This window comes from Xyrauchen texanus, chromosome 16 (assembly GCF_025860055.1).
Source record: "Xyrauchen texanus isolate HMW12.3.18 chromosome 16, RBS_HiC_50CHRs, whole genome shotgun sequence".
Taxonomy (NCBI): Eukaryota; Metazoa; Chordata; class Actinopteri; order Cypriniformes; family Catostomidae; genus Xyrauchen; species Xyrauchen texanus.
In genome coordinates this window covers 36,628,136-36,653,981 of record NC_068291.1, presented here as the reverse complement: position 1 = coordinate 36,653,981, position 25,846 = coordinate 36,628,136, and the positions used below count along the sequence as shown (strand labels likewise).

At 40.9% G+C, this 25,846-nt stretch overlaps 1 protein-coding gene across 2 annotated transcripts in view; it reads right to left on the bottom strand.

The window, feature by feature from the left end:
• The window catches only part of LOC127657338 (protein FAM184A-like), a 39,248-nt gene extending 17,708 nt beyond the window's left edge, over nt 1-21,540 (bottom strand). For both annotated transcript variants that reach the window (XM_052146078.1, XM_052146079.1), the window contains exons 1-10: nt 21,014-21,540; nt 17,500-18,354; nt 15,961-16,096; nt 15,439-15,620; nt 14,298-14,483; nt 12,824-12,946; nt 12,267-12,428; nt 11,717-11,838; nt 6,484-6,634; nt 1,148-1,360 (exon numbers count right to left, since the gene is read on the bottom strand). In XM_052146078.1, the coding sequence (XP_052002038.1) occupies nt 1,148-1,360; nt 6,484-6,634; nt 11,717-11,838; nt 12,267-12,428; nt 12,824-12,946; nt 14,298-14,483; nt 15,439-15,620; nt 15,961-16,096; nt 17,500-18,354; nt 21,014-21,214 (2,331 nt within the window). In that variant the 5' untranslated portion in view covers nt 21,215-21,540. The remainder of the gene's footprint in view (nt 1-1,147; nt 1,361-6,483; nt 6,635-11,716; nt 11,839-12,266; nt 12,429-12,823; nt 12,947-14,297; nt 14,484-15,438; nt 15,621-15,960; nt 16,097-17,499; nt 18,355-21,013) is intronic.
• Between the last annotated feature and the right edge of the window lie 4,306 nt (nt 21,541-25,846).

Genomic DNA, 25,846 nt, shown 5'->3' with positions numbered 1-25,846 from the left:
TTTTTTTCATTACTTAGTAATCCAAAATATGACCAAATCAGCTTAAAGAAGCTTTCTTCTTGGCCACAGAGCCAGGCAAGGAGAGATGAAGTAAAGCCTGTTAGACTCTGCAGGACGCCTCAACTTCAAACACCTTAAAATATTCTGTGATGTGTCCAATTTTTTAAATGAAACAGCAATATGCATTTGTTTTTAAGAGTTGACAGTAGACAAAGAGGGACATAAAAGAGGGACATTTACCATCTGGATGTCATGCACAATGGAGATTGTCAATGAGGGGTGCCCAAGGAGAGGAGGGTAAGACATGGGTGATGTGTGTGATTATTGCTGCATGAGAGGAGAAGAGGAAATGGACATGGTGAAAGTGACAATCAATAAAGGATGATACGCAGTCACATACTAATGGAGAACCATCCAAATTAGGGAAACATCAAGTTGTATTACAAAGAATATACACTCACTGAGCACTTTATGGCTGTACACCTACACTGTACACCTACATATTTGTGTGATTATATAATCAGCCAATTGTGTGGCAGCAGTGCAGTGCATAAAATCAAGGAGATACTGTATGAGTCAGGAGCTTCAATTAATGTTCACATCAACCGTAAGAATAGGGAAAAATGTGATCTCAGTGATTTCAAACATGGCATGATTGTTGGTGTCAGATAGGTTGGTTTGAGTATTTCTGTAACTGCTGATCTCCTGGAATTTTCCAGTAAGAGTCAGTTTTGTTGACAGAAACACCTTGTTGATGAGAGAGGTCAACGGAAAATGGCCAATGAGCTGACAGAAATGATCCGGTAACTCAGATAACCAAACTGTACAATTGTAGTGAGCAGAATAGCATCTCAGAACGCACAACACGTCAAACCTTGAGTCGGATGGGTAACAACAGCAGAAGACCATTACAGGCACTTTATTAGGACCATAGTGTTCCTAATAAAATGCTCAGTGAGTGTAATTTCAAGATATATATACAGTTGTGTATATTATTGCATGAGCTACCTTTAGTTTTAGCTAACGTGCATTTAAGGATTTCTATGTTTCTCAATGCAGCTTCCATCTGGGAGATCCAGTATATATGCACATTTTTGCACATTGGTATGAGTGTGTGTGAAAGTGACTGAATGTAAGGAGCAGGTACCCTAAGCTCGATCTGTTGCGCATCTTCCATATCCTGCAATGCACAGCAGTGGGCATCCTGCAGGCGGCACTCTCTGTGCTGATGCTCCAGTGACAGTTCCTGCAGCTGCTGTGCCAGGTGCTCGCGCTCCTGACTGAACTGTGCCTGCAACTGCTGCAGTGCACTTTTTGACTGAGACATCTGCAGTTCTAGGCTCTGCTTCAACAGAGAGATCTGACAGAAGAGATACACAGAGAACACGTTTAAAAGACTTCGATTTGGGGGAAATAAAACTAATGTAAAACAATTTTGTTACTGGAAAACAAATGTGTTAAGAAAACTAATTTTCGCAGTGATACATTTTTGGCTTTACAGGTTAATTCAATAATTTGCATATAACATCTAAAAACAGGAACTTGCTGTTAAAACGATTTCAACTGCCGTTGTGCCTCTCTAGGAAGCTTAATCCTAAATTCCATGTGAATTAAGTATTCATTCAGAACCACTGTGCAGTTTTTGCTGACCTACCCTGTGGTTCCCTAAAATTTATATAATCTTAACAGCAATATACAAGAGAAGAGATACTTTAATGCTTATGCACTCAAGAAATAAGATGAGAACAGGATTAAGATGTAGAAATAACAATGAGAAGTCTTTCTAATCACCCACAAAGAGAATAAAAAGAGAAGATGGTGAGCACATATCTGCATGCAGCAAAAAGGCAGGCCTAAAATAGACACTGAGGCAGTAAAATGAGGGCAAAAAAGAGGAAAGTGTCTTACTTAAGCTTGAGAGGCAGTATTCAGCACCTGGGCTTCAGGACGAGACTAAACTGGCCTTGAATTTCACACGGGAGTTGATTGCAAAACCAAACTATAACATGCAGTAAATCTGTCTTTATGTATTATTAATACAGTACATTGTATTCATTTTTTTCTTGCATTGTGTTACATTAGAATGCACCTATATGACAATTTTTGCAAATGACAATAGTGATAATTATTTTGTTACTATTTTTGATAATCAATAATTGTTGATAGGTATCAAAATATTATAATGTATATTAGAAAAGATGCACAATACTTGGAAACATGCCATAGAAAGAGAGTATACGGGTTAAAAAAGAATAATAAAAAGCCCTGATATTGTCTGCTTCTAATATTAGCCTAATCAGACCAATGCCAACAATTAAAAAGGGCATTTATTGGCCGATATGGTGACCGAAAAATTGTGCATTCCTAGCTTTATACAAGATCGGGAGTATTGACCAGAGGAAGCTCTACAGAAAGTTCGAGGACATCAGAGATTTTGACAGACGTCTGACTCTGCTGCTTTCGGAGGTTTTTGACATGAGAGACAGCGATGTGACTTGAGAGCGACAGAGAGACAGAGTGCAGGGGGCACACCGTCACATTACAGAGAGAGTCAAACATGGGAAATGAGAATGTATAGCAGCGATGGTGCATCTTATAGATATTTTCTCAAGAAAAAAGTGTCTTGCATTTTCTATTAGTTTCAGAAGACAGGAAAACATCAGAGCTCGAAATTGAACATCACTTCAGATTGATTGCTAAATGACTGATGAATTACGAGTAGCTGATAGTTACTCTGCTATACAGTATACTACAGCATTTGTAGTTTAGAGACAGCTCGGGGACTCATTATCATATAAATATCAGTACAAATGTAGTCATGCAGTTCCAACATATTCAAGGTGACAAATGTTTAAAAATAAGTTTTTCCTTCATGTGAAATAACGTACTATGTAGATAAACCTTCACAAAGCAATGTTTCCTCACCTATTATTAACCAATATAATTTATGTAAAAGATGCAGATTTAGAAATTTACCATAGCCATGAATACATTAACATTTTATTGTTCATTAACACCTACAGTAGTTAGTATTCAGCAACTAGGCTCATCCTAATCGATCAAGTATGCTGATACACAGAAGTTAGCCAATCATGACATATGTCATTTACATATCGTCGCTCTCCGATAAAAAACACATCTCCACTTTTGGCTATTTTGACTTGTTACCATAGACAGAATGCACTGAATGACCTCATCCTACTGTTTTGCTTTATTTTGTCACATTTTTGTTCTTGTTATGATTGGGGGGCTCACTAGGTTGGGCAGTGCAGAGGGTGACGTGCACCTTTCCCTATCTGAAACACGTGTTTGGCGGAAAGCAAGGGTCATGGCGCCGACTCGGTAACCCGTTACCTGGACCTGAAGATCCCGTTCTAAAGCCGCGCGCAGCATTTAAAGACATCAGTTACGACGTACCATTAAAGGTGCGTACACACTGCCAGCGACATCGCGCGCGACAGCGACTCAATACCATTCATTTTCAATGCGAGCACAGCGACTTCCGGCGACACGAGCTGTCGCGACCGTTGGCGCTAGATGTGGGCGTGTCCAGCGACGCGACAAAGTTGAGAAAAGTTCAGGTGCGTACACACTGCCAGCGACTTTATCGCTGCAGGTCGCCAGTGGCTGGCGGTGAAGTCGCTAGTGGGTGTTCCCACTACTGGTTGCCTAGTAACGTTTATAAATGACATTCACGGATGCCACTCCATTGCTGTTGACAGCGAATCTCTTTTCTTGCCACTAAAAACAAACATTTTGGAGGGAAAAGACTAAATATAAATGGAATCAGTACATAAAATGCTTTATATCAAAGATGAATGAGAAACAAAGCGTGCTGTTTGCCATAGCGGCTGTTTATCTGCTGGCGAAAATGCAAATGCCGGTCTGTCTGGGTCCATAAAATCCCCGCGATCTCAGATAGCTACACCTTTCCACGCAGTATTTTTCTTAAAAATGTCCTTATGCGTGGGAAGAGACATATAAAGCACTGGAAAATTTCTAACAGCAAGAATTAGCCTTTCATCCACCTTTCTGTTACTGCAGGAGCTGAGCGAGAGAGAAAGGATCACGTGAGCTCTCCGTCTTCTCTCCTATTGGCTGTACGCTTCGTTAGTCGCTCCAAAGTTGAACTTTTCTCAACTTTGTCGCGTCGCTGGACACGCCCACATCTAGCGCAAACGGTCGCGACAGCTCGTGTCGCCGGAAGTCACTGTGCTCGCATTGAAAATGAATGGTATTGAGTCGCCGTCGCGCGCGATGTCGCTGGCAGTGAGTGCGCACCTTTCAACTTTGGAGCGACTAACGGAAGCGACAGCCAATAGGAGAGACGACGGGAGAGCTCACGTGATCCTTCTCTCTCTCTCTCTCAGCTCCTGCAGTAACGGAAAGATGGATGAAAGGCTAATTCTTTCTGTTAGAAATTTTCCAGTGCTCTATGATATGTCTCTTCCCACGTACAAGGACATTTTTAAGAAAAATACTGCGTGGAAAGGTGTATCTGAGATCGCGGGGATTTTATGGACCCAGACAGAACAGCATTTGCATTTTCGCCGCAGATAAACAGCCGCTCTGGCAAACAGCACGCCTGGTTTCTCATTCATCTATGATATAAAGCATTTTATGTACTGATTCCATTTATATTTAGTCTTTTCCCTCCAAAATGTTTGTTTTTAGTGGCAAGAAAAGAGATTCGCTGTCAACAGCAATGGAATGACATCCGTGAATGTCAATTATAAACGTTACTAGGCAACCAGTAGTGGGAACACCCACTAGCGACTTCACCGCCAGCCACTGGCGACCTGCAGCGATAAAGTCGCTGGCAGTGTGTACGCACCTTAAAGGTGCGTACACACTGCCAGCGACATCGCGCGCGACAGCGACTCAATACCATTCATTTTCAATGCGAGCACAGCGACTTCCGGCGACACGAGCTGTCGCGACCGTTGGCGCTAGATGTGGGCGTGTCCAGCGACGCGACAAAGTTGAGAAAAGTTCAACTTTGGAGCGACTAACGGAAGCGACAGACAATAGGAGAGACGACGGGAGAGCTCACGTGATCCTTCTCTCTCTCTCTCTCAGCTCCTGCAGTAACGCAAAGATTGATGAAAGGCTAATTCTTGCTGTTAGAAATTTTCCAGTGCTCTATGATATGTCTCTTCCCACGTACAAGGACATTTTTAAGAAAAATACTGCGTGGAAAGGTGTATCTGAGATCGCGGGGATTTTATGGACCCAGACAGACCGGCGTTTGCGTTTTCGCCGCAGATAAACAGCCGCTATGGCAAACAGCACGCCTGGTTTCTCATTCATCTTTGATATACTGTAAAGCATTTTATGTACTGATTCCATTTATATTTAGTCTTTTCCCTCCAAAATGTTTGTTTTTAGTGGCAAGAAAAGAGATTCGCTGTCAACAGCAATGGAATGGCATCCGTGAATGTCATTTATAAACGTTACTAGGCAACCAGTAGTGGGAACACCCACTAGCGACTTCACCGCCAGCCACTGGCGACCTGCAGCGATAAAGTCGCTGGCAGTGTGTACGCACCTTAAGTCACACAGCAGCAGTGTTTATTCCCAGTGCCAGCGATGTTAAGTTCAGTCACAATACTTATACAACATACACTGATATTGTTAGATATTATATCGTTTTATTGTACACCAGGGTGAAAAAAGCATATACCACTATTTATAGCGAGTGTATGTAATCTACTGTAGCCTACCATACCTTAACTTGGTAATTGATTTACGTATTCCTTAGTAATTTGCACATAAATTCATTCAATATATTTATTAATTTGTGAATGTGATATTTGATTATGTTCTTTCTTTTTTGTACTTCTGAAGTAGATATAACTGTGCTGATAAACTACAGTCGACAGTTATGCCTTAATAAGCAATGCTTTTAAATAAATAGACTTGTTTATTTGCACAATTTAAACTTGCTAAGTTATTGATGTTGGGTGTGTTTGGACAAGTGTACTGGTAGGTAGGGGGGGCCCATTTTGAAAATCTTCTTAGGGCTTTCAAAATTCTAGGGGCGGCCCTGCTATTGTTTTTATTACATTTTGTTTTGTTACATTTGTTTTATTAGGTAAAATTTTCGTTTTGTTTTTGCAAACCTTTGTTTTGCTACCTATACACAATTTTGTTTGTTTATAAAAAAAAAATTGTTTGCTACCAATTCACATTTTTGTTTTGTTTTTACAAAATTAGAGACAGTATTCTTTTTACAAATGCTGTCAATAGAAGCCAACTTGTATTTAACTCAGAAAACAGAAAACGAGTAGACAGAGAGAGGATTTTAAATGGTCATGTTAAACTTTAGACCTTCTTGGTGCAAGAAAACTTGACCAACATCATAAGGAGACTTTAAGTTAAAAAAAAAAATGTAATGCATCAAAATTCAAGAATATGGTCTCTTTTAATGAGGACAATGGGTTTAAATGACAAAAAGCAGCCACCTCTGTGACCTTTAACTACCTGTTCCAGGAGATCCTCAACCTTTCTCTGCCAGCTTTCTCTGGCTGCCATCATCTCCAGGTCTCTCTGCTGGGAGAGTTGCGTCAACGCTACCTGCTTCTCTGCCTGATACTCGGCTGTCAGCTCTTCCCGCAAACCTTTCAGCTCAGCCCTAGAAATGTATTTGCAAAGAGACAGAGGCAGAAAGGGTACAACTGACAGGGTAAGAAAGAGACAAGGACACCTTGCTTAAACAGTGTGACAATGTAACTGTGACAGTGAGAAATATAATGTTAATAAGAGCGACACAGATGTTTTGGTAACCTTCAGCTCAGCTGACTGAATACTGTGAGCTGTTGTGCCATTGTGCAGACTGGATGTTAACCTCTTACTCTTGTAATTAGCATATTCTAATCCAAATGCATGCCTGGGAAAGAGGATTTGTCACAGGCTTTGATGCATGACAGACAGCTCCTATTTTAGGGCATTAAACATTTGATTTACCGTGTGCACACTCAAAATTGCAAACACTGTGTACAGTCACTCTTTATTCGATTTAATGCATTGTGTGGCATCAGTGTAAGGAGCAACTGGCTAAAAGTAACGGTGCCACTAGGTTAAAAAGAAAGTTTACCAAAGAAATTTACATTCTGTCATTATTTAATCACACTTGTGTTGTTCCAAAACCGTATGATTTTCTAATGTCCATGGAACACAAATAAATAAATTGATCAATTGTCACACATTATACATACATTTCTGCATATACATGGTGAAATTATTTATTTTTCACATATCCCAGCTAAGCTGGGGTCAGAGTGCTGGGTCAGCCATGATACGGCACCCCTGGAGCAGATACCTTGCTCAAGGACCACACAGTGGTGTCTTGGTGGTGTTGGGGCTTGAACCCCTGACTTTCTGGTCAGTAACCCAGTAACCCAGAGCCTTAACCGCTGAGCCATCACTGCCCTGCAGGCATGTTAGATGTTAGGACACAGATGCTCAGTCTCAGTGCTCATTAAGCGATTTTCCACCATTGGGCTGAACAGGTCTGAGCACAGTGAGGAATGGTCTCAGTAGCATTTCCACTTGATTCGGCACAGAACGATTAAAAACTGCTCTTAGCCTGGATTTGTGGGGCACAGTTAGCTAACCGTTCTTAACCTTAATGGTGGAATGGCAATAGTAGGTGCCGACTCACTCATTTAGTGTTTCTTCTTGATTTTATGATAATAGTATAGTACATCAGGAAGGTAGATTATGTTAGCTAGCTCATTAAAACTCACATAATATATCAATATATGAATCATATAATATTTTGTCAATAAATGTCCTTTTTAGCTATTCTTGGAACTTTAACCTTTTAGCATTCGCTCCAGTGTTTACCTCTCACGTTGTCACCAATTGAAGTATTTGTTATGTACATTCTGATTTTGCAATGAGAACAGTTTGGCCCGATGGTGAAAAAGAGGCTAATCACTTTCTTAGAGGTTCCGCACATGGAGGCTGTAATGTTAGAATCACATAACCAGCTGAATATAACTCTTAATCTCAGTAACCATCCAGACATTTACACTATCACTCATTCATTAAAGTAATCATGGCTGACTGTGAATACACAATTTCTACAATGGCATATGAAACTAAAAACGTCTAGGTTACGGATGTAACCTCCATTCCCTGATGGAGGGAACGAGACACTTTGTCGAAGAAGCGACACTAGGGGTCTCTCTTGAGTGCCTTTTGCATCTCTGATCTATGAGAAAAGGCCAATGAGAAATTGGCAGACAGAATTTGCATGTCCCGCCCCCGGACATACGGTATAAAGGAGGGGAAATGCATCGGTTTCATTCAGGATTTTTCTGAGGAGCCGAAAATGGTTAGGCCGCAACAGTGGTTCGGTTCAGCGACGTGGCCGGGAGGACACAACGTCTCGTTCCCACCATCAGGGAATGGAGAATACATCCGTAACCTAAACGTTCCCCTTCTGTCGCTCACTTCGACGTTGTGTCGTGGGTGTTGCCCAACCCGCTGCTCTGCATATGTCTGCTAGGGAGGTGACTCTGGCTAGTGCCCACGAGGACGCAACACTTCTTGTTGAGTGTGCTCGGACCCGCAGGGGGGGGCACGGCCTGAGTGTGATAGGCTAATGTAATGTCGTCAACTACCCAGTGGGAAAGCCTATATTTGGAGACAGCGTTCCCTTTCCGCTGTCCACCAAAGCAGACAAAGAGCTGCTCAGAACGTCTAAAGCTCTGCGCGCGGTCCAAGTAGGTACGCAAAGCCTGTACTGGACACAGCAACAAAGGGGCTGGGTCTGCCTCCTCCCGGGGCAGCGCTTGCAGGTTCACTACCTGGTCCCTGAAGGGAGGGGTAGGAACCTTGGGCACGTTGCCCGGTCGCGGTCTTAGGATCACATGAGTGTCTGCCAGACTGAATTCCAGGCAGGTGTCGCTGACAGAGAACGCTTGCAGGTCCCCGACCCTCTTGATGGAGGCGAGCGCGATCAGGAGGGCCGTCTTCAGGGAGAGGGTCCGACTGATTCTAGTGGCTCGAAGGGAGGTCTCTGAAGGCCCGAGAGGACCACTGAGAGATCCCAGGAGGGGAACAAGCTTGGCCGGGAGGGATTTAACCTCTGGGTGCCTCTTAGGAACCTGATAATTAAGTCGTGCTTACCCAAAGACTTGCCGTCTACTGTGTGGTAGTGAGCCGCGATAGCGACTACATACACCTTCGAGGTGGAGGGGGACAGCCTCCCCTCCAACCTCTCCTGCAGGAATGAGAGCACTGACCTGCGCACCTCTGTGGGTTTTCAGCCCGGGAAGAACACCAATTCACGAACAAGCGTCACTTCAGGGCGTAAAGTTACCTGGTAGAGGGGGCTCTGGCTTAGTTGATCGTGTCTATGATGGCAGGTGGTAGACCAGCTAGATCTTCCGCATTCCGTCCAGGGGCTAGATGTGGAGGTTCCAGAGGTCTGGGTGCAGATTCCAGAGTGTGTCCCGTCCATGAGAAAGAAGGTCCTTCCTCAGGGGAATTCGCCAGGGAGGTGCTGTCGCGAGGAATATGAGATCCGAGAACCAAGTCCGAGTGGGCCAATAAGGAGCCACTAGAGTGACTTGTTCCTCATCCTCCCTGACCTTGCACAGCACCTGTGCAAGCATTGTCGTGATAGCGCATCCGCCACCATGTTGAGGTTGCCCGGGATGTGAGTGGCACACATGGACTTGAGTCGCTGCTGGCTTCAAAGGAGGAGACGACGGGCGAGTTGTGACATGTGGCGGGAGCGTAAGCCGCCTTGGCGATTTATGTACGCTACCGTGGTGGTACTGTCTGATCGAATCAAGACGTGCTTGCCCTGAACTAGCGAGAGAAACCTCCACAGGGCAAAAAGTACAGCCAACAACTCCAGGCAGTTGATGTGCCAGCACAGCGGGGCCCCTTTCCAACGGCCCACAGCCCAGTGCCCCTTGCACATGGCACCCCAACCCAATATGAAGGCGTCAGTAGTGACCAGGACGTGTTGAGACACCTGCTGCAAGGGGCCTCCCATTCGCAGAAAGCAGAGGTCTGCCCAGAGTTTGAACGTTTGGCGGCAGTGATGATCACACGGTGCGTGCCGCAGCGCCATGCTCATCTCGAGACTCGAGTCTGGAGCCAGTGCTGAAGCGGTCTCATATGCATCAACCCCAGCGGTGCTACCGCTGTGGAGGATGCAATATGCCCCAGGAGCTTTTGGAAAAATTTTGATGGGACCACTGTGCCCAGCCTGAAGGCGGTGAGGCATTTCAGCACTGACTAAAGTCAGTGGCCTGTACAGTGGCACTGTAGGCTCTAGAGGTCAGTGAAGACGTCATCCTACAGGCCTTGGAGGGAACCACAGGGCGACCCCGCCAGGTGACAGCATTCTCAGGGCACAGGTGGATCGCAACCGCTCGGTCCCGAGGAATCAATCGTCAAGCCGCGAAGGCTGTGGGGAGGATGGAAGGTTCCAGTCCAGCCCCACGCTGGCGGCGGCCCGAGCAAGCATGTCGGACATATGGGCGTCAGCCTCAAACTGGGAGTGCTGGCCCGAAGGCGGCAGCCCAGTTGAGTCATCCGCGTCAGACTCCGGACCACTTTCCGATGCATTGGCGAGCTCATCCAGCTTGGGGGGCTCAAGAGGATAGGCAGGCTGGCCATGAGGTGAGCCGCTGTTGCCTCAAGCCCGGACGGAAGTCCACGTGCGTGCCGGGGGGCGGGTGGTTCGTGGGGGCGTATGCAGGGGGCGGCTGAAGTGGAGTTCATTCTGTTGAACGTTGCCATGGTCATGTTCTCGCAGTGCGAGAACTCTACCGCATCCAGGAACTACACAGGGGCGGAGAGGCATCTTTATAAAGACGCGTCCTGAAAAGGACGTTCAACGCCAGCTGTGTTATTGCTCTTTTAGCGAAATAACTCTTTTAGAGAAAATCAACTCTTTTAGTTGCGCTGTCGAAGCACCCAGGGGCAAACTGCACTGCCGTGTAGAGAAGCGAGAAAGCCGCTGATATGTGCCATGGATCCAACAGCAATTGCTCAGAGATGAGAGGAACAGTGTGTGACTCGCAGCTCGCTGCATACACAACCATCGGCTCCGAAGAAAATTTCTGAATGAAACGGATACATTTCCCCTCCTTTATACCCGTATGTCCGGGGGCGGGACATGCAAATTCTGTCTGCCAATTTCTCATTGGCCTTTTCTCATAGATCAGAGATAGAAAAGGTGCTCAAGAGAGACCCCTAGTGTGAGCGACAGAAGGGGAACTATTGATTTTAGATGATGCTGCACCCAAGCCGCTAGGTGTCAGTGTAAGTCAAAGATGACACAATGACAAAAGTTACTGAGTGCACCTTTAATGAAAAATCTGCTTAAAATGGTGCACATTTACATAAGAAAAACACTTCAGTTATTATTTAGAGTAAATTAAGAGTAAATTTAGTGGTTCAAGTTTAATGCTGTCACTCTAACGGTGTGTGTTCATTCATTCAGAAATCTTCATTGTTTTGCTAGCAGAAAAACATGGCTCTGATTAAATTATAAATTATATCATCGTACAGCTATGTATTTATAAAAGATATTGCCCCCTTAAGTAGCTTTAATGAATGGGCCACAAAACGGTGCCACGATATGCCGAAGGGGGCAGCGATATGCAGAAAAGGACAGATCCCCCCCCCCCCCAGGGCTGATTTCTCTTCCCAATACGCCCATGGTCTACAGTGATGCATGACTCACCTTAGAGCATCGGTCCACTTGAGGTCCAGCTCCTCTGTGATTTTGTTCATTTTCTGTTTCTCCTCCGTTTTGATTGTGATGACCCTGGCTTCGTGCTGCTGTTTCTGGGTCTCTATTTCCTCCTGTGAAGTGTGGATAATGATTCATCGTGGGAAAAGCAAAGAGAGACGCCTAGTTTGCTGTAGAGCTGATTACACAAACGAGATCTTGAGGCACGCAATCTCTTTCCGCAGTTTGCAGGCTTTTGTGCAGAACAAAAGTGGCTGTTTTGGGTGCCTTGAAAATTGAATGAGGCTTAATTTTTCTTTTAACATTTCTTTTAACATCTCGCTCTATTATCTGTTTCTTACTGCAGTAATTGCCACACTGAATTCACGGCTATCGTTCTAAGTGCTGAGATGCGTCAGTGGATTTCACGCTCCTATAAGCTGCTTCAATAATATTTGATATAAATATCTTGTAAATGCTGCTTCTGTTTTTCATTCAGAATGAGATATACACTCAAAATGCAAGTTATAAATGATAAATTGAGTCAAAAAGTGGAGCATACTTGTAGATCTGTGAGCAGGTTGCTTGTCTCTCTCACTCTTGCCCTGGTTGCGTCCAACTCAATAAGAAGATTTTCCTGGCTATCTTTAAGACAGGAGATGTGGCTCTCAGCGCTATCCAGATTTTCTTCACTCTCCTTCACCAGATCTTTCAAATGAGCCACCTAACAGAGGCACAAAGGGTCAAATCCACAAACTCTAACAAATAATATCTGTCTGTCAGAATTGGCATCAAGACCAGACTTTCAAGAACCAGATCCACACCAATAGTAGACCCGCTACGACCCAGACTAGACCCCTCAAAGTAGACCTAGTCTTCTACAGCCACAATTTTGACCATCGGCATTAAGTTGGGTCCACTCTGTAGCTGAATATTAATCTAATTTAAGCATTAAAACATTTTGAGCCATATGATGGTTAAGGTAATTATCACCTTTAATAGACTGGAAACAGACTTCGGTCTTGTTTGAGAACATAAGCCGAGACCCAGATGTTAATATGGTCTCGAGAGACTACAACTCTGCTGTTAATGTCAATGCAAGACTTTGCTAATCTAAACCTCTTGGTTGGCCATATTGAGCTTGGTTGTCAGTTCCTCTCGTATAGTTTCCAATTGCTGTTGAAGGTGGTTTCTCTGCTCTTCCAACGACAGACACCGTATCTCAAACTGCTGTCTCATCTCCTGGGTAATAAAAAGTGAAAAGAAAATATTAGAAGAGACATGGAAGGATATCCAAATAAGAGGTAAATCCAGACAATAGGACAATCTGCCACTGACAGATGGAGTCTTTTTCCATTGAATTACATAGATCCAAGAGCTTTGCTGATCACTGCAACATTTTTCCATTGCCATTGTTTATTGATTCGTGCTTTGACCATTGCCTGTTTTTTCTGGATTTATTGCTTTTTGGATTACCCTTTGTTTTGTTTGCCTGGTTGGATTTGGTCTATTGGATTTATCTGCCTGCTTTTTGACGAAGTCTCTTTGCCTGCTTTGCATGTGTTTTATTAAGAAACTTCCTCCACATGGATCCTAACACCATCTCCATGGCCAGTTCGTAACAGTCTCGAAGATTGAGAGCTATTTTTGTGGTGCTACAAAACACTTTGTCATTGCTGAAATGAGAAATGGCTGTTTGCATGATAAACACCACTCTACCAGGAGCAGTAAATGCAATTTTGAATTGCTCTCAGGGTTTGAATAGATGATTTGGGAACAGTGTTAATAAAACATGTCTTATTTAATAGGAATGAATATTCCCATTTTTAATATGTCTGCAATCCTTGTGGGATACCTACTGTAGCTACAGTAGCACACTTAAACTTGAGATGCTGCAATATTTTTTTTTCATTAAGTAGTACACAATGAAAAAAAAAAAAGAAAACACAAGTGGGTGTCTATCTAGCAAAAAAAAAATCTGATTTATTTTCAAACAGATGGCCAAACTTTAAAGGGATAGTTCAGCTGGCCCTCTGTTTAATAGTTTGGCGTAATAGTGTTGGGAGACCACAAGAGGGTGATCTATCATTTACTGCAGCCGAGTCACACCTGGGAAAAGCACCTGTATAACACACAGATGTTGAGCTGATGTTGTGTAGCAGAAGGCAGTCCAAAGTTACTATGATTTTTTTAACTTTAAGAATGAACAAAGAAACGCTGATAAGTTTGCAGGTTAGTGTATGAAGCACAAACTGAACGATTAGAAATTACGACATTTGTTGTGCCATTTCTCTGAATGTACTTGTGAATAGGTTTCATTCAAGCTGTCAAACCACAAAACTACATACTTGTAAATGAAAATACATTGCATAGGCTCTACAAGAGATGTGTATAAACAATATATCATACAATGATGGCTAGAGTAAAAAGGTTCTGCTGAAGAAATTCGATTGCGATGTTTTCTCCTTTTGTGGCCCACAGAAAGTTATGGAATGACACAAGGGTGAGTAAATAAATTTTTGTGAAATTTTTTTTGCGATTAAATATTATTTTTAGCACCAAATTCTTACTTAGAAATATACAATGTTCTTACATTGAGTAACTGGTTCTTCTCTCTCTCAGCGGCATTGCGTGCGCTCTCCTGCTGGACTCTGTGTTTCTCCTTGACTTCCTCTACAGCCTTTGTCTGGCTCTCTTTCAGGCAATTCGTTTCCTCCTCAAATTTGGCTCTGACCCGTGCCAGCTCCATCTCATGGGTCTGTTTTTCCTCACAAAGTGACTGCCAAAATAGCACACCTTTGTCAAATCTCAACAGCTTATTTTGAAGAACATGATCATTATTTCCAATCATCAGTGACAGGTTTGTAATATAAAATGCTGTGTTGCATCACTTTGTGACAAATGCCTGTATCTTGCACATGGTTTCTGGTTTGTATGATCATATGGTAGAAGCTATATTATGCACCAATTTTTTCAAAAGTGATGTGTGTAATTTGCTAAAATACTTTCTCCTATCCCATATTAATATGTAGTCAACTAGTGCACATTTTTTTGGGGGGCTATCAAAACATTCTTCTGGTTGTTTGGGTATCATGACCAGCCTCCCACGGCAAAATCAACTCAATCAATACCATGAGTTGGGGTGGTACTACTGTTTGCTCAACCAAATGGTAAACTGAGTGGTGTGTTCTGAAAACCTGTTCAAATATTTTAGAAATTTTGTTTGGTGACGCAAGAGGCACAATATTACATCACACTTCACCTTTAAGGACATTTATAGGTGTACTCAGCAACTTTTGTCTTTGTAACATCTTGACCTTACACTGACACCTAGAGGCTTGGATGCAGCATCATTTAAAATCAATAGCTCTCAGTTTCAGATGCAATTGTATACATTTTGCATTCACAGACAGCAATGATTACTTTAATCAGTGAGTGTAAGTGTCCAATAACAGGACAGTTACTGAGATTAAGCGAGAAATATTCGGGATTTGGCTGGTCATGTGTTTCTAACATGGCAGCCCCCTTGTGTGGACCCTCTCCATGTAGAATAAAACAGCTTTTATAAGGTTACTGATATGACTGGAGTCTTCATTTTAATGTGAGTGGTCATGAATTCCTACATATATTACAAAATTACAATTCATGTCTTTAGGAGTTAAACTTTTTTAATGAGGAACAAATTACTGAGTGCAGCTTTAAAGAGACACATACAATTGTGAAGAGTGACATACCTTCTCCAGGTTGAGGATTTTCTGGTGCTGCTGTTCTTCTAGTGTTTTCATCTGTTTCTGAAGACTCTCTCTCTCCTCCTCTAATTGTAGGATCTTCTCTTTTAGTCGGTTCTGCTCAGAGCTTAAGTCCCTGATGGTGGCCTCATGGCTCATTTGGGTTGCTTGAAGAGAGCCTATCTGACCTGTGGAAGAAATACAGGTGATATTTGTCCAAAAATAATTGTTAGATTAACACCTCTCCCAAAATTACATACAATATATTTTTGGCAAGCACTGGTAAGTCAGTCATTAATAGGTAGCAGAACTCATTCCATGTGAAAAATCAGGTCAATAAAGTCAATGAGGTAAATAAATTCAGGCCAATTAACTTAGACCCATCTAAAACATTTTGTAACAGTTATATTAAAATATGAATTATTGAACTGAGCTGAAACTCCCACATTGCAGCCTGAGTGACTCACTGTCACATAGCAGAAAATATAAGGCAGAACATTTTAATTTAGCCATGACAATAACTCTCACTGGCTTTGTGAAGGATTTCATTGGCCTGCTGCTGAACTCGATCTCTGCTTCCCTCCAGCTCATATTCTGTATCCTTGAACTGCATCACCCAAATTTCTCCATCCTGAATGGCCTCTTCCAGCTGCTTATGTAACTCCTGTCAAGAGGTAAAATCCCTTTTTAAAAAAACATTGTAAAGGAAAAGTTCACCCCCCTCCCCAAAAAAAAAAAAAACTGTCATTATTTACTCATCCTCATGTCATTAAAACATAAATAATGTTATTTTTTTCTGTTTGAAGTCATGATGATTGGTTACAAGACACTCAAGAACCAACTAGATGTTAGAAGTCCAATCTGCACCATAAGCACCATGTTTGATTTGAGAGCTGCAGGAGAGGTGAAGATTTTCAGGAAATAATCGATAAATTTCAGTCTGTTCACAACACAACAACACTGTAAGGCCTCAGAAGACTTAAAATATAGCGCACAAGTTGTATGGACTACTTTTATGATGCTTTTGTTGTGCTTTTTTTTTTTTACTTTTTTTAGAGCTTGACAGCTTGTAGTCAATATGAATCAAGGGGGGCTGAGAGCAAAATTGCCACTGAAAAGAGACAAAAATGGCCCCAAAATCCATAATGAATTCCTGTATGGTCATCCTGTATTTTGCCTGTTATTTAATACATTTTTCTCCCCTTTTATGCCAAATTTGGAATGCACAATTCCCAATGTGCGTGCGTCCTCATGGTGGCATAGTGACTTGATTTATTTCAGATGGCAGAGGACGAATCTCAGTTGCCTCCGCGTCTGAGACCGTTAATCCACACATCACTTGGCTTGTTGAGTGCGTTACTGTGGAGACATAGCACATGTGGAGGCTTCACGCTATTCTCCGCGGCATCCACACACAACTCACCACGTGCCCCACAGAGAGCGAGAACCACATTATTATGTGACTCTACCCTCCCTAGCAACCGCTAAATTTGGTTGCTTAGGAGACCTGGCTAGAGTCACTCAACACGCCCTGGATTCGAACTCATGACTCCAGGGGTGGTAGTCAGCGTCTTTACTCGCTGAGATACCCAGGCCCTCCTCTTAATGGGTAAGAGGAAATACATTCTCAATCTACTGTAGTTTTTATTTTGAGAATTTGAGTTAATTGAATGATTACATTGAACTATTTGACATAAAAGGAATGCACCATTTATTTTTTATTTGGTTAGAAAAGAAGACCTTTAAAAGGTTTAAAATGTCCATGAATATAAAAAATACAAATATTGCCTCTTAATGGAAAAGTAATTTCTGACCCAGCTATAAACTGTCCATAAAGTATATGAAAAAGTTAAATATCGTCTTTCATGTTCCATTGAAAAAAACAAACAAACAGCATATGGGTTTGCATCAACATAAATGTGAGTAAATAATGACAGAATAACATTTTTGGGGTGAACTATTCCTTTAGTGTTATTTATATGTTTTCCTTACATGAGTTTTAATTCACACATGAATATCCATTGCCCCTTTATTCACTAAGTGTACTAAAAGTGCCAAAATCCTTACATTGATTGTGACCTCTGCATTGTTGAGAGATGCCTGCAGTCTGTTAGTCTTGTCCCTGCTCTCTCGCGCCACCTCCTGAGCTCTGTGCAATTCAGCACGGAGTTTACATAAGGTCCTTTGGAGTGCCGCTTCCTGTAGCTGAAACTCCTTCCTCAGTTCCACCTCTGTCCTCTTCCAAGCCAGCAAATTCTCTGTGGTGAGCTGTTGCGTACGCCTCATGGCTTCCAGCTCGCGTTCATAGAACCCTTGAGCTTTGCTCAACTTCGCCTCATATTCCTCAACCAGCCTGACCTTGTCCTGTGTCAACTCCTCAACACGCTCCATGAGCGATTCCAGCTCTGTACGGTGGAGCTCAGCTAACTTCTCCTGCTCCAGGCTGGAAGAGGCACTCTGGTTCTGCTGGCTCTCCAGCAGATCCTTTACTTGCTGCCGATGGGCCGATTTAAGCTCCTCCAGTGCCCGTCGTTTCTCCTGCTCAAACTGGGCCTGAACCTGGCTGAAGGACCGTAGCTTCTCCTCGAACTCATGCCGCATGTCCTCCACTTCTCGGGACATGGAGACCACGCGTTGAGTGTGCTGGGCCTCTGTGCACAACTGCGTGTCCTCCATGCGCTGGCGGTACATCTCAAACTCGGCCAGTGCTTGACGTTTCATGTGCTCATGCAGCTCCACGGATTCCTCCAGGGACTGCAGGCGCCGTTTCAGGTCAGACTCATCGCCGACCTTGCTCTTGTAATGGAGGATCTTGTCCCGTGTCTCTGTCAAGATGTGCTGGACCTCCTCATCGTGGGCCTCCTTCAGAGACTGGATGGCATCTTCATGTTCGTCATTTTTTGTGTTGAGGGCATAAATGACCTATGAGAAAAATGGTTAATAATAATAAGAATTTAGTGCTGCTGTACAAGAAAACTACATGAGAGGCAAAATACCTAATAGAACGAGGGAAAAAAGAAACAAAATAATACAAAAGGCACATGGATGCAGTGCCACAAGGCAAATACACTTACATCCAACATATATGTTTTTAAAACAAGCCTCAATATCTTATGCAGTTTAGGTTTTCAGGTATTGTTTTCTTTGTTTTAAGGATTTAAGTTTAGATTTGTTTACTGGAAAAAGAAAAGACAAAGATACTTGTTAAAAGCATGATATTTCATGATATGATATTGCAGTGCAGGCATATACAACAAAAATGTGTCATGCATTATTTGAGTGCATAAACAACACTGAATAAACAAATACTTTTTTATTTAATGATGAAAATTCAGCAGAATCAGTGACCTTTGGGTTTTATACAGAAAACTCCTGGTGTGAAATGTTATTTTGTATAATTTCATTTTATGAAAATTGTCATGAATGTTTTAATACATCATACTGAAGATGTATGAGATACAATTAAAGGATAAAATGTTTCTGCCTTAGAAAACGTACTTCATGTTCATGTTCAAGCATTTTTCCCAGCAAAACATTTCATTATCATGACTCTCTTTCCCTGGTTTTAAGAGTTCTACATCAAAGCAAGCAGCCTTTAATTGCTGCTGTCTTGTGCTGCTGTTTTTCTTCTCATCTTTAATTGATTACTTTCTGTCTCATCCCATGTTATTAACATACTTTAAGCCATCCTTTTGTAGTTATTCAGAGTGGTTCAACCTAGTCTAATTTATTTATTACAAAATTCCCTATTATTCTTTTTTTTTTTCTTTTCTCATAATAAAGCTCTCTATTTACCAAAGAGATGGAATAAAATGTGAATTAAATAAACATATTAAATTCCAAATCAATTACCTACATTACCTAAAGCTCTGAAATGCTCTCATCAGAAATGGAATAAAATGTGCATTAACCCTTAAACGCATACCTCGGGTCTTTAGTGACCCAGGACCTCATTCCATCCCCTGTACCTCATCCATGTTTTGGAGTTGTGCCCACACCTCTTTAGTATTTCTCAATCTATCGCTCATAAATAGTGTAACACAAAAAAAAATGGCAAGTGTACCAAAAGTGTAAATTGGATACTCTAAATTGCCCATAGGTATGAGTGTGTGTGTGTGTGTGTGTGTGTGTGTGTGTGTGTGTGTGTGTGTGTGTGTGTTAGCCCTGTGATGGACTGGAGAGTGTTACCCTGCCTTCGGCCCGAGACAGTTGGGAAAGCACTACCTACGACCCTATAGGACAATCAGCTATAGAAGGTGGATAGAGGTATGGACCAAAAGTGTGTAGGGTTATTACAGACCTTAGGAATGTAAAAGTGTCTTCTTTCTCATTAGTTATATTTTTAGGATTATTTCATATCGAGTATATCAGTTTACTATCACAGGATGTCTACTACTTTGTTTATTGCAAGAGGAATGAGTTCTATATTCATACAAACAAATACTTTATCACATTCATTTTCTGTGCAACAATAAATAATAATCAACAATGGTGATATATCAGTTCCTATATGCATGTACACACATATTATACATGCTGTTTCTTACTCAAGGTGGTGCTGTTGTTTCAGTGATTGACTTGATTTACATTTGACATAGCTCTTTGAAGAAGAAACAACATGGAAGTAAACTATAGCAAGTACAACACATTTGAGTTTACTACTAAAATTATGTAAATTGTGCAGCTATTTAGATTTAATAAGTGCCTGAGAAAATACTTATGTGTAACTTATGTGTAACTTATGTGTAGCTTATGCGTGGCTTATGTGTTATATGTGGCTCAATTTGTTTTTGACAGCCAGTTGTGTCTCAGGAAATTTCAGTTTGAAAGTAATGAATCCTGTTCTGTGTTTGTCCTGATTTTCTCTTTGATAAATTAACAATTTTATTCTATTATTTTCTATTTCTCTTGAAAATATTTAGGAAGATTTGACACTATGAGGGCATTTTGTAGATCCATTTTAGATAGGTATAAGTGCAGGTCTCTAAAGACCCAAATATGTAAGAGTTTTTGGTGAAATTCCCATGCATTTAAGGGATAAATATACAAATGATAAATCCATTTCATAAACTGTCCTCATTTCTCATAACACAGCTCAAATTTAGTTTTCTTAAACTTACTTTACATAAGAAAAGGTCTTAAATGACAATTAAACTAAAACATTTTTTCTTCTTTAAATAACAAAAGGAAACCAGTTTGGATGCAAAGGAAGAAGAGAGGCTCATGTTTGGAAGAAATTGCATAATGATATCAGAGGTAACAACTAATTTGGCATAAGCACATTTAATAAACGGCAGCGTTGAAGAAAAGTAGATTGATTATCTGCATTAAAGAAGCATGCAAGACTCATTATTTAAGACATGCTTACTTTTTTAGAAACTAATCATAGATTAAATGCATCTTGAAAATTCTGTCTGGGATTAAAAGGGATTTTTGCTGCAGTAGCCTATGATGAGCATCCTCTCCATGGGGGATAAGGATTAAAAATAAAACAGTGTGCTAATATTAAAGTTCAGATAGTATATTGAGATTTCCTGGCAATCTGTAAATAATAATCATCATCCCATTTGATCATACCAACCTTAGTGAGTTGTGCTATTTTTTTACTCATCTTCAGGTGCAGATCTTGAGTGTATTCCATGGTCAGGGCAGAATCGTACAGTAAATTGCTGGATGTGGAGGGTGGACTGGTCGCTGACCCAGAGGCAGTAGCAGCAGGGGTATTGTTGCCTTGAGCAGCGGAGTACGGCTGCTGCCAACCCGTCCCCGTCGCCATCTTCATGTACCGTCACGAAAAAAAGATTCCTAGCAAGTAGGTTAAGAATGTTCCTGCGCCATCAATACACCTGTCATCCAAATGAATTCATATAAGCCCATCATGCTGATCCTCAATGTCGACCACTGCATTTCAGAGCATCGTTTGGAGATGAAAGGAGTGTTCATCTGCAAAAAACAGATTTTCACGGAAAAAATCAATGTCATAAACGACTGCTATTACCGCTTCCCGAAGCATGGCAAACGTGCAATGGCTTGTTATTCGTCAAATTCTGTCAGATCATCAATGACGGGAAACGCATGACTTAACGCTTCAGTGTAACATTCGAGCATCATCACACTAGCAGATGCAGAGAGCAGAGAGAGAGCGAGAGAGAGAGAGAGAGAGAGAGAGAGAGAGAGTTGTAAATAGTGACGCCAGAGCAGTAAGTTTAAATAATGCACACATTAATAATAATGCGCACATAATAATGCGCACATCGGTTGCCTACCTCACAATTTTTCTGCTGAAAATGCGTAATATGAATAGAAATGGGTATCTTCAAAACAAAGAATAATACGATTTGCAATGGCATTAGACATAACAAAAAGAGGTATACAATACATCTGATCATTTCAACTGTTTTGGCAGTTTGGTGTTGGCGCTTGTGTGCACCATAATAAATACAGAGTCAATGGCGCACATTCTGAATGGACGCTCCTCTTTTAAAGGGCTGCACACCGATAGTCGATCACACGGCGAGAAAAACACAACAAAAACAACTGCGCACCATATGAAAAGAAAAAAGGAAGAAAAAAGGACTGGTCTGTATATGGACAAATATGGAATGGTTTATATGGTGACACTAACATTGAACTATGCTTTTACAGAAATTAAAATATTTTTTTAAATAAAAAATAAAAAATATATCTATCTATCTATATATATACTATATATATATATATATATATATATATATATATATATATATATATATATATATATATACATATACACACCTACACTGTCGGCCAAAAGTTTGGAAAAATTTTCAGATTTTGAAAAAAAAAATCCACTTTTATTCACCAAAGTGGCATTCAAATGATCACAATGTATAGCCAGAACATTAATAACGTGATAATTTACTATAAAAATTTTAAAAAATTTTTTAACTACTTCAAAGAGTTCTCCTCCAAAAAAAATCCTCCACGTGCAGCAATGACAGTTTCGCAGATCAATGGCATTCTAGCTGTCAGTTTGTCCTGATACTCACGTGACATTTCACACCACACTTCCTGTAGCACTTGCCATAGGTGTGGCTATCTTGTCTGGCACTTCTTACGCACCTTACAGTCTAGCTGATCCAGGGCTGGACTGGTAATCTGTCATACCGTGCATTTTCCCGGTGGGCCGACGCACTTTGGGGCCTATCAGGGGAGGACTGGCCATCGGTAGACAAGGGCCCAATGGCCTTTGTCCTTGAATACTGTAGTGTACTCCTTTGTATGAAATCAGTAATTGACTGATGAGTTTCTAGAGAATGTTGTTTCTTTTTTGTAATTTTTTTTTTACCTAATATTAACCTTAAGACATGCCAGTCTATTGCATACGGTGGCAACTCAAAAACAAACTCAAAGACAATGTTAAGCTTCATTTAACAAACCAAATAGCTTTCAACTGTGTTTGATATAATGGCAAGTGATTTTCTAGTTCTAAATTATCAATTTAGCATGATTACTCAAGGATAAGGTATTGGAGTGATGGAAATGGGGCCTGTCTAGATTTGATCAAAAATGACTTTTTTCAAATAGTGATGGTGCTGTTTTTTACATCAGTAATGTTCTGACTATATTTTGTGATCATTTAAATGCCACTTTGGTGAATTAAAGTACCAATTTAATTCTGAAACCGCAAAATCTGAACATTATTCCAAACTTTTGGCTGACAGAGTGTATATATTTATATATATATATATTGTATATGTACACACTCTCTAAGCACTTTATTAGGAACACCAGAACACCTACTTATTCATGCAATTATCTAATCAGACAATCGTGTGGCAGCAGTGCATAAAATCATTCGGATATGAGTCAGGAGCTTCAGTTAATATGCACATCAACCATTAGAATGGGGAAAAATGTTTTCTCAGTGATTTTGACCATGGCATGATTGTTGGTGCCAGATGGGCTGGTTTGAGTATTTTTGTAACTGCTGATCTCCTGGGATTTTCACGCACAACAGTTTCTAGAATTTACTCAGAATGGTGCATAACAAAAAGCATCCAGCGAGCTGCAGTTCTGCTGATGGAAATTCCTTGTTTATGAGAGAGGTCAACAGAGACTGGACAGATTGGTTCGAAACTGACAAAGTCTACAGTAACTCAGATAACCACTCTGTACAATTGTGGTGAGAATAATATAATCTCAGAATGTTATTCTGATATGTGGGTTGGCGCTGTTTTGGCGACACGAGGGGGACCTACACAATATTAGGCAGGTGGTTTTAATGTTGTGTCTGATCGGTGTATAATATATATATATATATATATATATATATATATATATATATATATATATATATATATATATATATATACACTCACCTAAAGGATTATTAGGAACACCTGTTAAATTTTTCATTAATGCAATTATCTAATCAACCAATCACATGGCAGTTGCTTCAATGCATTTAGGGGTGTGGTCCTGGTCAAGACAATCTTCTGAACTCCAAACTGAATGTCAGAATGGGAAAGAAAGGTGATTTAAGCAATTTTGAGCGTGGCATGGTTGTTGGTCCCAGACGGGCCGGTCTGAGTATTTCACAATCTGCTCAGTTACTGGGATTTTCACGCACAACCATTTCTAGGGTTTACAAAGAATGGTGTGAAAAGGGAAAAACATCCAGTATGTGGCAGTCCTGTGGGCTGAAAATGCCTTGTTGATGCTAGAGGTCAGAGGAGAATGGGCCGACTGATTCAAGCTGATAGAAGAGCAACTTTGCCTGAAATAACCACTCGTTACAACCGAGGTATGCAGCAAGCATTTGTGAAGCCACAACACGCACAACCTTGAGGCGGATGGGCTACAACAGCAGAAGACCCCACCGGGTACCACTCATCTCCACTACAAATAGGAAAAAGAGGCTACAATTTGCAAGAGCTCACCAAAATTGGACAGTTGAAGACTGGAAAAATGTTGCCTGGTCTGATGAGTCTCGATTTCTGTTGAGACATTCAGATGGTAGAGTCAGAATTTGGCGTAAACAGAATGAGAACATGGATCCATCATGCCTTGTTACCACTGTGCAGGCTGGTGGTGGTGGTGTAATGGTGTGGGGGATGTTTTCTTGGCACACTTTAGGCCCCTTAGTGCCAATTGGGCATCGTTTAAATGCCACGGCCTACCTGAGCATTGTTTCTGACCATGTCCATCCCTTTATGGCCACCATGTACCCATCCTCTGATGGCTACTTCCAGCAGGATAATGCACCATGTCACAAAGCTCGAATCATTTCAAATTGGTTTCTTGAACATGACAATGAGTTCACTGTACTAAAATGGCCCCCACAGTCACCAGATCTCAACCCAATAGAGCATCTTTGGGATGTGGTGGAATAGGAGCTTCCTGCCCTGGATGTGCATCCCACAAATCTCCATCAACTGCAAGATGCTATCCTATCAATATGGGCCAACATTTCTAAAGAATGCTTTCAGCACCTTGTTGAATCAATGCCACGTAGAATTAAGGCAGTTCTGAAGGCGAAAGGGGGTCAAACACAGTATTATGTATGGATGATCTTCTCTACATACATCTACTTCTTAGCTGTCGTGCTGTGTCATCTGTCTGTCTGTCGTCTATATCTATCTATCTATCTATCTATCTATCTATCTATCTATCTATCTATCTATCTATCTATCTATCTATCTATCTATCTATCTATCTATCTATCTATCTATCTATCTATCTATCTAAAGTTTTGGAAATGAATGCCACCTTCTGGTATTTGGGTGAAACGTTTTACTGATATTTCCTACACTCGACCTTTTTCAATCAGGAAAATTGCGTTTCAGCTTCTTCTTGAAACTCATTACATGTGTGCTATCGTCCTTCTCTGTCGAGGAAATGACTGAAGATATTTCGAAAGATTTACCTAAAGGGTGCGATGTAGATCAAACTTTGTGTTTTAAGCAACACATCAAAGTCAATCGTGAATAGCCTACACCTAGCCTATACATTTTTATTTTTGAATCATAAAGTCAGGAATCCATTTATTGGCATAAATGCATGGCAAATTGGCAATGCACACTTTTTTTTTTATTAATTTGGTGACTTTTACAGATGGTAGTTTCTCTTTAGTGGAATCTATAATTATAATAAAATAGAAAAATATATACTGTATTTAATAATATATGTTAATTTGCATATTTAATAATTATTATAAGAAAGCAGTCAATTTCCCTACTTAAAGTACAATTGTATTATTATTATTTATCAACAATAAAATATGCTAATTAACAGATTATCATTCATATATTTTTATATGTATTTGAATATTTTGTTATTTTTTTACTATTAATAAGAGTAATAATTATAATACTAGGATATGCAAATAAACTGCCATTATTAAATATATTATTATTGTAGAATAATAATAATT